We start from the raw sequence: 13,933 nt of genomic DNA on the forward strand, positions 1-13,933 counted from the left end.
ACCCGCTGAGTTTCCCCAGCATTTTTGTGTACCTTCTATTTTCCAGCATCTGCAGTTCCTTCTTGAACAACATACTAGAGGAGCCCTCCTGCCCTCCAACTGTATGACAAGGAACAGCACCTCATATTCCGTTTGGGGAGTCTGCATCCTGGGGGCATGAACATCGAATTCTCCCAATTTTGTTAGTCCTTGCTGTCTCCTCCCCTTCCTCAGCCCCCCTGCTGTCTCCTCCCACCCCCCAGCCTTCTGGCTACTCCTCCTTTTCCCTTTCTTGTCCCCACCCACCCCCGCCCCCGATCAGTCTGAAGAAGGGTTTCGGCCCGAAACGTTGCCTATTTCCTTCGCTCCATAGATGCTGCTGCACCCGCTGAGTTTCTCCAGCTTTTTTGTGTAACCAACATACTAGAGGAGCTCCTCTGGTATTTAAGAGGGAACTGCAAATGCTGGAGAATCCTGAGCTCCTCTGGTATCTTTGGTGTGGACTACATTGCCCAGGGGGGCATAATTCCACCTACATTTCCCAGAGGGTCATGTGGCAGTTTTGGACTACATTACCCAGGAGGCCTGGCGAAGCCTACATTTCCCAGCAGGCCGTGCTGCGTTATATTAGACGGGAGGCTGCGCGGATCGGGACTACATTACCCATGGGGCGGCGGGCGGCGTTACCCGGGGGGGGGGGGGGGGGGGGTGTCGCCCGGGCGAGGGAGGGGGAGGGGCGGCGCCGGGCGGAGGCGAGAGTCGCTGCGGCCGGGCCCAGCCCCAGCCACAGCCCCAGCCAAGCCCAGCGCGGCCCGATGGATGCGGCGGCGGGTGGCGGCGGCGGCGGCAGAGGAGGAGAAGGAGGAGGGCGCTGCCTGACTCCCTCGGCCCGGGAGCTGCTCCGCACGCTGGGCAGCTGCAGCAAACACTCCTCGCATCTCCGGCAGAACCTGCGGGAGACCAAGAAATACTTCAAGGAGCTGCGGCAGCCGCACTGCTTCAGCCCGGGGCCGCCGTGTGCCGAGCCGGCTGTACAGGACAGCGAGCCCGCCGAGGAAGCCGCCGACATCGGCATCAGCTTGCTGGAAGGTGAGGGGGTGGGGCGGGGAGGGGGAGAAAGGGGAGATGAGGTGGGGTGGGGGTGTGGAGAGGTGGGGTGGGTGACGGACAGAGGTGGCAGGGTGGGTGGACAGAGGTGGCAGGGTGGGTTGGCGAAATTGGGGATTGAGGTGAGGGAGGAGGTGGTAGACCATTGTAGTGGGTGGGATGTGGGGAGGGGAGATGAGGCATGTAGTTTGGAGGTGGCAGGTAGGCAGTGGGACTTGGGTTGGAGAGTAGGGGGTGGTATCCGATGTGATGGAAGTTGGTGGGGTTGGGTGGTACGTCTCGCTGTGTGATGAGAGGAGATTTGGGTGGGGGGTGTTGAGAGTAGATGGTCGTGAGGATATGGGATGTGGGGGTCGATGGTGGGCTAAATTGTGGAGGTGGGATGTGTGGGTCGGCGGTGGGCTGGGGAAGGTTGGTTGAGGTTGTGGGCGTGGAAGCTGGTTGGATTGGATGTGGGGCTTGGAATGAGGAGTGTGTTAGGCAGTGTGGGATGGGGTGGTTGGTTGAATGAGTGGTAGTTAGAGTTGGGAACTCTGGCTGGGGGATATGGGGATAGGTGGTTGAGTGGGAGTGGATGGTTGAGTTGAGCGTGTGTGGGATGTGGGGCTTGGTGTGTGTAAGTGTGGGGGAGGATGGGTGGGATGGAAGGGGGATGTTGGGTGGAGGGTGTAGGGGGATGAGGTGAAGGGGTGAGAGGTATTAAGGTCCTCAGTGTTGGGGGTTCACCTGGCATCACCATCACCAACCATCTCTCCTTTGGGTACCACAGCCTGCCTCACCTGGCTTTGACATTTGCTGATAAAGGTGGACATGAATTCGAGCCACTGTCCGAGATATGCCCAGGGTTGACAGTGCTGGGCCTGTACTCACTGAAGTTTAGAAAAATGAGTGGGGTCCTCATTGAAATGCACAGAATAATGAAAGATTTGGATAGAATGAATATGGAGAGGATGTTTCCACGAGCGGAAGAGTCTAGGACCAGAGGTCATAGCCTCAGAATTAAAGGGCGTTCTTTTAGGAAGGAGATGAGGAGCAATTTCTTTGTCAGATGGTGGTGAATCTGTGGAATTCTTTGCCACTGAAGGTTATGGAGTCCAAGTCAGTGGATATATTTAAGGCAGAGATAGATAGATTCTTGCTTAGTAAACACTGTACATTTCATTTAGCTTTGGCAAGGAGGAAATAGTTAAAAATACTGCATACAATCTTATGTAAGAAGCTGGGTCTTGTTTTGCACGAGTCTATTAAATCTGTTTTTTATTTTAATTTATTAAAAAAATAGTTTAACTTTTAGACCTTGTTTGAATGACATCAAGTAGATGCTTTTGCAAAGGTAGGCTAGTATTAGTTAACCATGATGTGGGGTTTAAGAGACATGCTCGGGCAACAGAGAATTATGCATCTGTTTACTACAAAAAATGTTGAGATTGGTTAGAGGGCAGTGCATCACACTGTGTAAGAAGGAACTGCAGATGCTGGTTTAAACCGAAGATAGACACAAAAAGCTCAAGTACTCCGAATGTGAAAGTCTCCCAGTATATGTGTAGTTTGTTTCTGTTGCACAAGTAGTGTAGGGAAACCACTAGCCAGCAATTCCTAAAGTGCTGGAGGAACTGTAGAAGGAAATGGACAGATAACAATTTGGGTTGGGACCCTTCAGGCAATCTTCAGGCTGCCTCCATGATCGTCCTCGTGTGTCTTGTCAGTGATTTACCATTTGCTTTCTTCAAAACCAGTGCATTCTACACTTCAGGGTGGCGTGGCGGTGGAGTTCCTGCCTTGCAGAGCAAGAGACCCGGGTTCAATCCTGTTTGTGGCTGCTGTCTGTACAGAGTTTATACTTGACCTCATAGGTTTTTCTCTGGGTGCTCCTGTTTCCTCCTGCAACTAATTTGTAGGTCAATTGGTCTTGGTAAAAACAGTAAGTTGTCCTTGGAGTATAGGAGAGTGCTCGTGTATGGGGATCGCTAGTCTGCGTGGACTCTGGGCTGATGGGCCGGTTTCTGCGCTGTATCTCTAAAGTTAAATTCTCCATTGTTGGGTCCAATGCCTTTTACATACATTTGATTGTGTTGGCATTTTGTCATTGGGGATGGTAGTCATATCTTTTGCATTTGGACAAAGATATCAAAGTATTGGACAGGAATGATTGCAACTGCTGGAAGTTAAATATTAATGAGCTTGTTCTGATAGTAAATGATAAGCAATTCAATGGCTAGTCTTGAAAATTGATAAATAATTGCACATAGTGTTAGGAAGGATTTAACCTCTGTAAATCAGGAATAAGTGAGTCGGATACCTTTTATATTTCAAATGAGTCAGTCGAACTGTGGCAATAGAGGCTGCCATTGAAATATTACCATATCGGGAGGGGGGGACCTCATTGAATCATACCGACTAGTGAAAGGCCTGGGTAGAGTGAATGTGGAGAGGATGTTTCTGCTAGTGGATGAGTCCAGGACCAGAGACCACAGCCTCAGAATAAAAGGACGTCCCTTTAGAAAGGAGATGAGGAGGAATTTCTTTAGTCAGAGGGTGGTGAATCTGGAATTCATTGCCACAGACGACTGTCGAGGCCAAGCCAATTGGATATTTTTAAGGTGAAGATTGACAGATTTTTGATCAGTCAGGGGGTCGGGGGTTATGGGGAGAACGCAGGATAATCGGGGTTGAGAGGGAACGATAGATCAGTCATGATAAGATGGCGGAGTAGGCTTGTTGGGCCGAATGGCCTAATTCTGCTCCTAGAACTTGCTAACTTTTGTCTACCTTGCCAGTCCCATCTCCAATGAGCACTGAAGAACTTTCGAGAAATGATTTCCCTTCACAAAACTTTGCTAACTGTCTAATCATCTACGTGAATTTTCTCCACGATGTGCAGGCATGTATGTAAACACCCGTAAGTTGCGGAGAGCAGTGAAATTTCACATTTAAATAAAGACACCAGCCTCATCTTTCAATGTAGTCTTGTAACATTGCTAAGTCGTCCACTGGCCAAAGCATAAAATTCGGTGTCAAATTATTATTTTTGCCACTTTAAGCAAAAACTGTTGGCCTATTTATCGCCAATGAAGCAGGGAATGCGCCCTGACTTTAGCAGCAGGTTGCTCTTTCTTCACTTGGAAGATCTGTCTGCTTTGTCAGAACTGCATGTTTGTTTTGCATTTGCTGTCTTATTTTTTAAAAAGTAGCTAATAATTAAGCTTTTTTGTTATTCGACTCGTGAAAGGACAACTAAACAATTATTGTGCATGCTCAGTCTTGTCGGCCTAGGATATTTGGACAAGAAGTCTTCCAGGAACGGTAGTAGCTGAGGTTAAGATTAGTGGGTCAAGTTGATGGTTCAGGAACAGCATTTACATTGCTAAATGCAAGTGTATTCTTAGACACACCAAGTCTTGCCAAATCATGCTTCAATATTTTTGTTGTTGAATACTTAGTTAAAATGCAGCGCAGCGCCAAAAGTGCACTCTGAAAAGCTGAAAGCCGTGATGTGCTACAGTAACTCAGTGGACGGACTACACAGCATCCCCGGAGAACATGGATAGGTGATGCTTCGGGTTGTGACCCTCATACTGATTGCAGGGGACATGGGGAAGAAAGCTGGCAAAAGGGATGAGCAGAACAAAGCAAGTTTGTTCAGGGGGTTTGTTGACAAGCAGATTGTTGGGCACAATTGTTAGGAAAAGCTAACCTTGGAGAACTGGAGTGGCGAAATAAAGCGTGTAAGAAAGAACTGCAGATGCTGGTTTAAATCGAAGGTAGACACAAAATGCTGGAGTAACTCAGCGGGTGAGGCAGCATCTCTGGAGAGAAGGAGTGGGCGACATTTCGGGTCGAGACCCTTCAGACAAATAAACCAACCTTGTGTTGAGATAGTATCCAATGCATTCTAACATGAGAGATTTCGAAGCCAAGTATATCTCAAAATTTGGCATGCTTTTAGTTAAATTTATTTTGTGTTTTATTAACCCAACTTGTATTTAGCATCTTGCATTATTCCGATTTCATTTCTTTATGTGATTCATTTTAAGAGATGCAAATTGGTCACTTCATAAAATGGGATGGCTAGTTTTGCTGGAATTAGTTGTTGTTTTTGTCATGGGTATCTTGCTTAGTTCTGGTGGGTTCCTAGGATCCAGAGTGAGAATGGAACCAGTGCTGAAAGTAGACTTTTTAGCAATGAAGTCAGAGATTAGTTTCTACCAGCAATGCAAAGAATCTTTGAGAACTCAGGAACTTGCTGTTTTTGGCTAATGTAGTGGGTAAAATGATCTCATCAATGCGCTTCTGGGCCCAGTAGTACATTGTCTCGGACTGGTGTTGGGTGAACTGGGGAGAAGAGAAGAGGTGATGTGGGGCAGTAGTGCACCCTTGCTGGCACATTAAAGGTGCAGCATCATTAGGATCTATAAGTGGTAGTTCCATGAGTTTGTGGAGTTTGGACAACTATGTCCCTCAAAAATGTGCCTGCATTAGATAAAAGATGGTATCAACCTGCTACAGCCTTCCCAGTCTAAAGACTTGTCTTTGATAATGAACTCAAAGGTGCTTGCTGGCCATTGAGCTTAATGCCATAGAGGGGAAAAATGTACCACTGAGAGTTGTGTAGGAAACAAATAGAACAACTTTGGTTCTCCCGATGAGTAGTCTGCTGGATCTCATTCATGATGGGGACAATGAAAGAAAATCTGCTTTTGTTTTGTTCCCCTTGAGCACTTGTGGGAACCTGTGATTTGAGAGCCATTTTGATATTGGTTTATTATTGTCGCCTCCACTGGAAGTGTGAAAAATGTTTTGCATGATATCCAGGCAAATCACACTGGATGTGGATACATCAGGTAGTGCAAAATACTGCTGAGTGCAGCATCAGCCTGCACAGTGCCCTCCATAATGTTTGGGACAAAGGCCCATTATTTATTTGTCTCTGTACTCCACAATTTGAGATTTGTAATAGAAAAAATTCACGTGTGGTTAAACTGCACATTGTCAGATTTTATTAAAGGCTGTTTATTAAAATGTTTGGGACACATAGCTTCACAGGCGTTTGTAATTGCTCATGTGAGTTTAATTGCCTCCTTAATGCAGGTATAAGAGAGCTCGCAGCACCTAGTCTTTCCATCACCTTTGGAAACTTTTATGCCGTTGATCAACATGGGGATAAAAGTTGTGCCAATGAAAGTCAAAGAAGCCATTATGAGACTGAGAAACAAGAATACACTGTTAGAGACATCAGCCAAACCTTAGACTTACTAAAATCAACTGTTTGGAACATCATTTAGAAGAAAGAGCACTAGTGAGCTTACTAATCGCAAAGGGACTGGCAGGCCAAGGAAGACCTCCACAGCTGATGACAGAAGAATTCTCTCTATAATAAAGAAAAATCCTGTATAGTATAAACACAGCTGTAATTTCTACACGGTGAAACCAAAATGTATAAAAATGGCCTTTATTAAAATCTGACATTGTGCACTTTAACCACATGTGACCTTTTATTTTATTTATTTATTTATTTTTTCCTATTACAGATCTCAAATTGTGGAGTACAGAGGCAAAAAAAGAAATTATGGTTCTTTGTCCCAAACATTAGTTAGGGCACTGTACATCTAGCAGCCTGTAGACCCAGAGGAGACATAGATCTTGATTTAAAATTAACAACAACAAAAAATCTTGAGCACTTCAAATCATTCTTCAAGGAATGATTTGAAAGACAGCAGTGTTACTTAAAAACATTTGAGTAATTAATGGCCAATCTTCAGCTTCTGCACCAATTCCCTGCACTGATAGATACTGAGAGCAATAGATTTTTGGATGTTAAGTGAAACAATCCTGATAACATTGAGCCAATAACCTTCTAATGCCCTCAGTAAAGAGTTGGAATTTTTTTTTTTCCATTTTATGCAAGAAATTAATTTGCATCTCGGTCTTGAATGACACTGGAAATTTATGGGTGTAAGAAGTTGAGGTGTCTCCAGAACCTTGATGACTTTATCCTCGGGGTTTGAAAGAAGTGGCTCTGCAGATATTGGGTTCATGGGCTGCCATCTTCCAAAACTGCCAGTGTTCAATAGTTCTGACAGATTATGAAGTCACATTTGCCACCCCTGTGCTTTGAGGGGGAGAGGCAAATTGAAACTGAAAGCTAATTCATGCGCTATTTGTAGTGGGAAAACTTACTGGGGAATTGGTGAAGTGGAGTTCAGCATTGGGTAGAGTTAATACAGATTTATGAATGGAGAAATCATGTTTGACTAATCTCAAGTTTTGAGACTGTATTGAGCAGAATCGGTGTTGGAAGGAGCTGCAGATGCTGGTTTTCACTGAAGATAGACAAAATGTTGGAGTAACTCAGCAGGACAGGCAGCATCTCTGGATAGATGGAATTGGTAACATTTTGGGTTGAGGTCATTCTTCAGACCTTTGGGATATGGATGAGGCCTTGGAGATGAGCCTTGACATGAAGTTGTTTAACTAAATATTTATTTATTTATTTTTATAATTTTATTTTTATTAGAAGTACGGTAAATTACAATACTACACAACACGTATATCTTAATACATTTTTTGTACAGCTTCATTTTTTTTTTAGCTTTAAGAAAAAGATAGAAGTAAAGGAAGTAAAGAAAGTGCGCAAGAGTCGTGAAGTGCAAGAGTGTTGGGAAAAGAAAGCCCCTTAGAAAAGAAGTTAGAGAAGGAAGTAAAGTGAGAAAGTAGACCCTAGAAAAGAAAGAAAAAGAAAATAGGAACAATCGCTCTATTATAACATTAAACTCCGCAGAAAGGGGACTACCAACCAAGTCTGTTTTTGTTGTTTTACCTCCCGTTACCAGGTCCTGATACCATTTATCTATTTATTTATTTATTTAAATTACTATTGCACCTCATACTTGTAATAGGTCCAGAAACATAGACCACGTCTTTTGGAATTGGTCTGCTTTACCTGCTAAGAGGAATCTCATCTCTTCCAGATGTAATGTTTCAAACATATTTGATATCCACATTTTTATTGTTGGTGTGGGCGCATTTTTCCAGAATTTAAGTATAAGCTTTTTTTCCCATTATTAGCCCGTAATTAAATAAATTCTTCTGAAACGCGTTTAGTTCAGGGTTACCTTCCGATATTCCAAAAATAATCCATTCTGGTTTTGGTACCAGTTTTATTTTGATTAATTTTGAAAAAATATCAAATATTTCATACCAGAACGTGTACGTGTTGTGTAGTATTGTAATTTACCGTACTTCTAATAAAATATTTAACTAAATATTAAAACACCAATGTTGGCGAGAAATAAACTGGCAGGGATTGAAGATTGGGTAGTTTATTTTATTATTGTCACGTACAGAGGTACAGTGAAAAGCTTTTTCATGCTATCCGGTCTGAGAAAAGGCCACGTATGAATCCAATCTAGCCATCCATAATGTACAAATCAAGAATAAAGGTACAGCATTCAGTGCAATGATTTAACGTGATGTCTCCCCTGAAGAGGTGCAGAAATTTGAAAACTCGTACCTCCACCTGCACACAAATTTCCAGTCAAGGCTTCGGCTCGATGTAATTGTAGTTGGATTGTTTTATTGCAGGAGTGTTTGAATACATTGTGAAAGCTGCCATAACATTAGCATAATATCTTGCTTACACTGCACTTCACTTTCAGGTGAGGCGCATCCGAGGACACCTTGACCCCAGTGGAGCGCAGGCTCCATTCAGCCTCTCACCACATAAAGGGAACCTCATGCTGACTCTTAAAAGGAATAACATGTTAACACATTTATTCTGTCCATTCCCATTTCAATTTTCATGAAACTTGTGTCCCCCTCGTAACTCGCATCAGTCACCCAGCTGACAGCCGTTGAGAAACATGGAGATGAGGCTTAATCCCTCAACCAAATGACTGATCATTTTTTAATAACTGAGGCCCATCCAAATGAGTGGTTGATGGTAAGCACAGTCTCTGTGGGCCCACAGATCTATATTCATGCTGCCTCCATTACAATCAATTCCAACACTCCCCCAAATAATCAATTTGTTATTTCTATCAATTAACCAATGTTATTATTATTTGTTTATTATTGTTACGTGTACCACAGTGTATAGATACAGGAAAAGGGCATTCATAAACTTGAGAGATGTAGATAGGGCAGATGAAGTTGTTTCCCTCCCCCCCCCCCCCCCCCCCCCCTATCCCATGAAAGAAATATCAAACATTGTTTAATGAATTATCACCCTGTTTATTGAAACTGCATTGCTCGGCAAAACACCATCTACCCTGCTCAGAACCAATTATTTTCCTTTCTCAATCATACCACCTAATTTCACCAAAACATTAATTATTACAGACCACGCTGCTTTCTTTCCTCAACAAATAAAAGCGATTCTAGGAATCCGTTTGATATGCCTTCCATGACCACCATTAATATTCTTCCCTTATTTGTCATTTGATATTGATATGATGATCTCCATCTTATCAGGTTGCACATGTTACAATCCAACCTTTAGAGAGCTTTTCTGCATCTGGAGATGTTGCTTGTCTCTACAGAAGTACTAGTAATGTTTTTACTAAATTATAGATTATTTATTGTGGGTTAGTTAATTTGAGTGCTCATGTTTCAAGTTAAAGAAATTAATGTGCACAATTGCACATTGAAGTAGTTTCCTCAATTTAATTTATCTTTTCCACATATGCCTCACGACCGCAATTACTTCCATGTTATTGTATTATCCAAAGTATGAGAGATATTTTATGATGGGCTAGATCGCTTTTATTAATTTAAAGCATATTTCAAGGTCTCGCATGGAACCACCCTATTACAAACATAGAAAATAGGTGCAGGAGTAGGCCATTCGGCCCTTCGAGCCTGCACCGCCATTCAATATGATCATGGCTGATCATCCAACTCAGTATCCTGTACCTGTTTTCTCTCCATACCCCCAGATCCCTTTAGCCACAAGGGCCACATCTAACTCCCTCTTAAATATAGTCAATTAACTGGCCTCAACTACATTCTGTGGCAGAGAATTCCAGAGATTCACCACTCTCTGTGTGAAAAATGTTTTCCTCATCTTGGTCCTAAAAGATTTCCCCCTTATCTTTAAACTGTGACCCCTTGTTCTGGACTTCCCCAACATCGGGAACGATCTTCCTGCATCTAGCCTGTCCAACCCCTTAAGAATTTTGTAAGTTTCTATAAGATCCCCCCTCAATCTTCTAAATTCTAGCGAGTACATACCGAGTCTATCCAGTCTTTCTTCATATGAAAGTCCTGACATCCCAGGAATCAGTCTGGTGAACCTTCTCTGCACTCCCTCTATGGCAAGAATGTCTTTCCTCAGATTTGGAGACCAAAACTGCACGCAATACTCCAGGTGTGGTCTCACCAAGACCCTGTACAACTGCAGCAGAACCTCCCTGCTCCTATACTCAAATCCTTTTGCTATGAATGCTAACATACCATTCGCCTTCTTCACTGCCTGCTACACCTGCATGCCTACTTTTAATGACTGGTGTACCATGACACCCAGGTCTCGTTGCATCTCCCCCTTTCCTAATCGGCCACCATTCAGATAATATTAAGCTTGAAGTTGCAGCCTTCTAAAATAATAGCTTTGTTTACTGCGTTGCTTGATTCTGAATACGAGTGACTGGCTTGAGGAAGCAAACTCTGGTTCCAACATCTGGCATGATATTCCGTCTCCACTGTTTTCAGGGAACCCAGCAGCTCCTTCCATGTGAGACATAGGTTGAAATGCACTTCCCTTCAACTCGCCTGCAGCATTTCATACTCCTGATGTGACCTTCCTACATTGCTGAGACCAAGCATAGACTAGGCGACTGTTTTATCAACCACTTGTGCTCTGTTTACCAAGGCCGACTGCAGATCCTGGTTGCTAGACTTTTCAAATTCCTTTCACACTCCCACGCTGTCAGTTGTCTCCACAACCTCATCCATTGCCAAAATAAGGCCACAAGGGGGAAGGAAGAACAACTTGTATGCCTCAAAGCTCGCATCCCAGTGGTATGAACATTTGAATCCTCCAATTTCAACTAATATCCCTCCCTCCACCCCAACTTCTTCCCTGCAGTTTTCTCCTAATTGAAGATGACATTTCAATCCTAATTGAAGATAACACTTTTTAAAATTAAATAAATATAATTAATGGGGTTTGGGGGAGGATCGAGATGCTGTGCATAATTGCTCTGGGGTGATATTTAACTTTGGTTGCACACAACTGGTTATGCTTCCAGATACTTGGTTGTGTTGGAGAGCCCATACTTCCATCTCAATTTACCACCATCTGGGCCTGGGTAATATATCCGAGTGCCACTGGCTCCCAGGTCATGGACATTAGTTCACAGAACAGGTTAGTAAATTTAAGGGTAATTTGCAAGTAATATCTGTTTAATTTCTCTTTTGATTTTCTAGGTCCTTTACGCTGCATTTCATTCCCATGTCATGAAGAGGACTACCTCCAAGCAACAGTGGGCTGCTATCCCTGCATAATGATCCTAGGACAGAATTGCTGGGCCAAGTGTCACGTACTGAACAGTCTTTTGGGCGAAAGGCTCTTACCCGTTGTCAAGGGCAGCAATGATAGTAAGTGTAAAAGGCGACGGCTGAAATTCACCCACGGTAAAAGGACAAGTGTCAGTTTGGCTTTGCCTGGACATTATGTATTGGTCCACCATCTTGCGGCACACCAGGGAAAATGGGACACCATTCCGGAGGAGGACCTAGAAATCCAAGATAGTGAAGATCCTGCACATCGTGCGGCACATCTGGAAGTAACGTTACACCATCCGTTATTGCAGGTAATATGATGATCATTAATGATGAATTTTATCATTAGTTAGTTTGTGGGGAAGCAAGGATAAGGAATTTTGTCTACTTTTGTTATTTAAAGAATTGAGATTCATTTTCCAATTTAAATGATAAAATCTAAATATCAGGGGTTTTGGGGAGAAGGCAGGAGAATGGGGTTGAGAGAAGGATATGATTGAATGGCCTAATTCTGCTCCTATCACTTATACACGTAGTGATTTCATTTACAATAAGCACATATTACCACATTGTGTTCTTAATGTCTGCACTGCCAATGATGTTGCAGTTATGGATTCACAGATTCTGACTGCTGCATGTTTGTCAGTTGTATTACCAATATGACTGTCGGTTATTGTATAATCAATGACCAGACATGATATAACAGCAGGATTTCCTGTAAAGATGTTATTTGGGATTAGGATAGATGTAATATAACAAAAGTCATCATCTAAGACTATGAACAATGAAGGATGTTAAACCTTTAATATTATGTATATATTTTTAATCAATCATTGTAGGTTCTAAGGAGGCAATGTATATATTAAGTTAAATTGATTAAATAAAAACTCTAATTAGCTTCCATACGTCATGCGTTCAGTTAAGGAAAAGCTCAGCTTGAGCATAATTGGCACGTTTCAGTAACCGGAAAACTCTGTTTGCAATCTTGCTATTAATTTCTTTTAAAGTTTAAGCTGTAAACCTGTTCACTGGAATTGAGAAATATGAAGGTCTAATTCATGATTAGATCATCATGAAGAAAATGATATCCCAAGAAGATACCAGTGCATTGGGCAGGTGACAAATGAAAAATAAACAAGATGAGAGGTGATAAAGACAGATTGTAAATTTTGGTAAGAAAGACATGCTGGAATTGTAGTGTAGATAACTTGGATCAAGGCCTTGAGGTTAATCGCATTAGGAAGGGCAACGGCGTACAAGAGTAAACAATGGCATTGTTGCTGGATGAGCTGGATTTATTGGTTAGAATTTTCTTTTGAGCTGTAGGACATAAAGTAGTTAGGAGAAATATATAAATATTTTTTCATGAGGATGGTGGGGATTTGGAACTAGCCGTGTATGAAATAGGGAAATTAATAATAGAAGTTTTGTAACCTATAAAACTATGGACCAAATCTGGAAAGTTGGATTTGGCTGGAGACTTTGGCTTGCACAGACATGAGCTTGAATAGTGTACTTCTGTAAGTTTTACTTTTGAAACATGATGGTAATTGATCAAAGTTTTAAATGTGGGTTGACAAATTTCACATGGGACTGCCACAAAGAGAAAGTCATTTGAGGCTTGTTTTTTTTTGTATGTTTTCATCTTTTTTAATTGAGCCCAAGGTTAGATACCAGGGCTTCACACTGCACAATTACATTTGTCACACGAAAAAATGCATTCATATGTGGCAGTGTAAATTGCAAGCTTGTTTGCTGAATCGGTACTGCTTTACGTGTGTGTGTACATTTCTTCTGAGGTTTTCAGCAAATGCAGAATATCTTTTTCAATTATATACTTTCTGCAAAGTTGGAAAAATTCCAATGTGTTTCTTGAATGAGCGTATTATGAAAAAGTGCCAACTATACTTTGTTGCCAGATTTTAAATTTACAATCTCCTGGATAAATGATTCTATGCTATAGCTGAAGATAGACACAAAATGCTGGAGTAACTCAGCATGTCAGACAGCATCTCTGGAGAAGGCCCATTCTTAGTCGCATGTGTGACCAAAAATATGAAAAAATATGGAATACATCTCTTCTAATTATGAAAGCATTGCAGGTATATTGTTTTGTATTATGTATATATGATTCTTATTTTGGTTTATCAAGTGAAGTTTTTTATGTTTCTAGACTGTCACACGGGAGGCCTGGTCCCCCAACGCAACCTGATTTCCCCCAAAGCAATATTCCACCACTCGCCTGTTTGTTTAGTGTCAGGTCAAATATCACTGGGCATGTGTGTGACATCACATGGAAGCAGTTTACAAACTGGATGAAATTTTTTTTAAAGCTAGAGTTAGAATAGGT

The 13,933-nt window shown here is 42.3% G+C and overlaps 1 protein-coding gene across 1 annotated transcript in view; it reads left to right on the forward strand.

The window, feature by feature from the left end:
• The first annotated feature begins 734 nt into the window (after positions 1-734).
• Positions 735-13,933, forward strand: part of dstyk (dual serine/threonine and tyrosine protein kinase) — a 52,080-nt gene continuing 38,881 nt past the window's right edge. The window contains exons 1-2 of the mRNA XM_055654879.1: positions 735-1,068; positions 11,509-11,894. Of these exons, the coding sequence (XP_055510854.1) occupies positions 795-1,068; positions 11,509-11,894 (660 nt within the window). The 5' untranslated portion in view covers positions 735-794. The remainder of the gene's footprint in view (positions 1,069-11,508; positions 11,895-13,933) is intronic.

This window comes from Leucoraja erinacea, chromosome 24 (genome assembly GCF_028641065.1).
Source record: "Leucoraja erinacea ecotype New England chromosome 24, Leri_hhj_1, whole genome shotgun sequence".
NCBI classification, from domain to species: Eukaryota; Metazoa; Chordata; class Chondrichthyes; order Rajiformes; family Rajidae; genus Leucoraja; species Leucoraja erinaceus.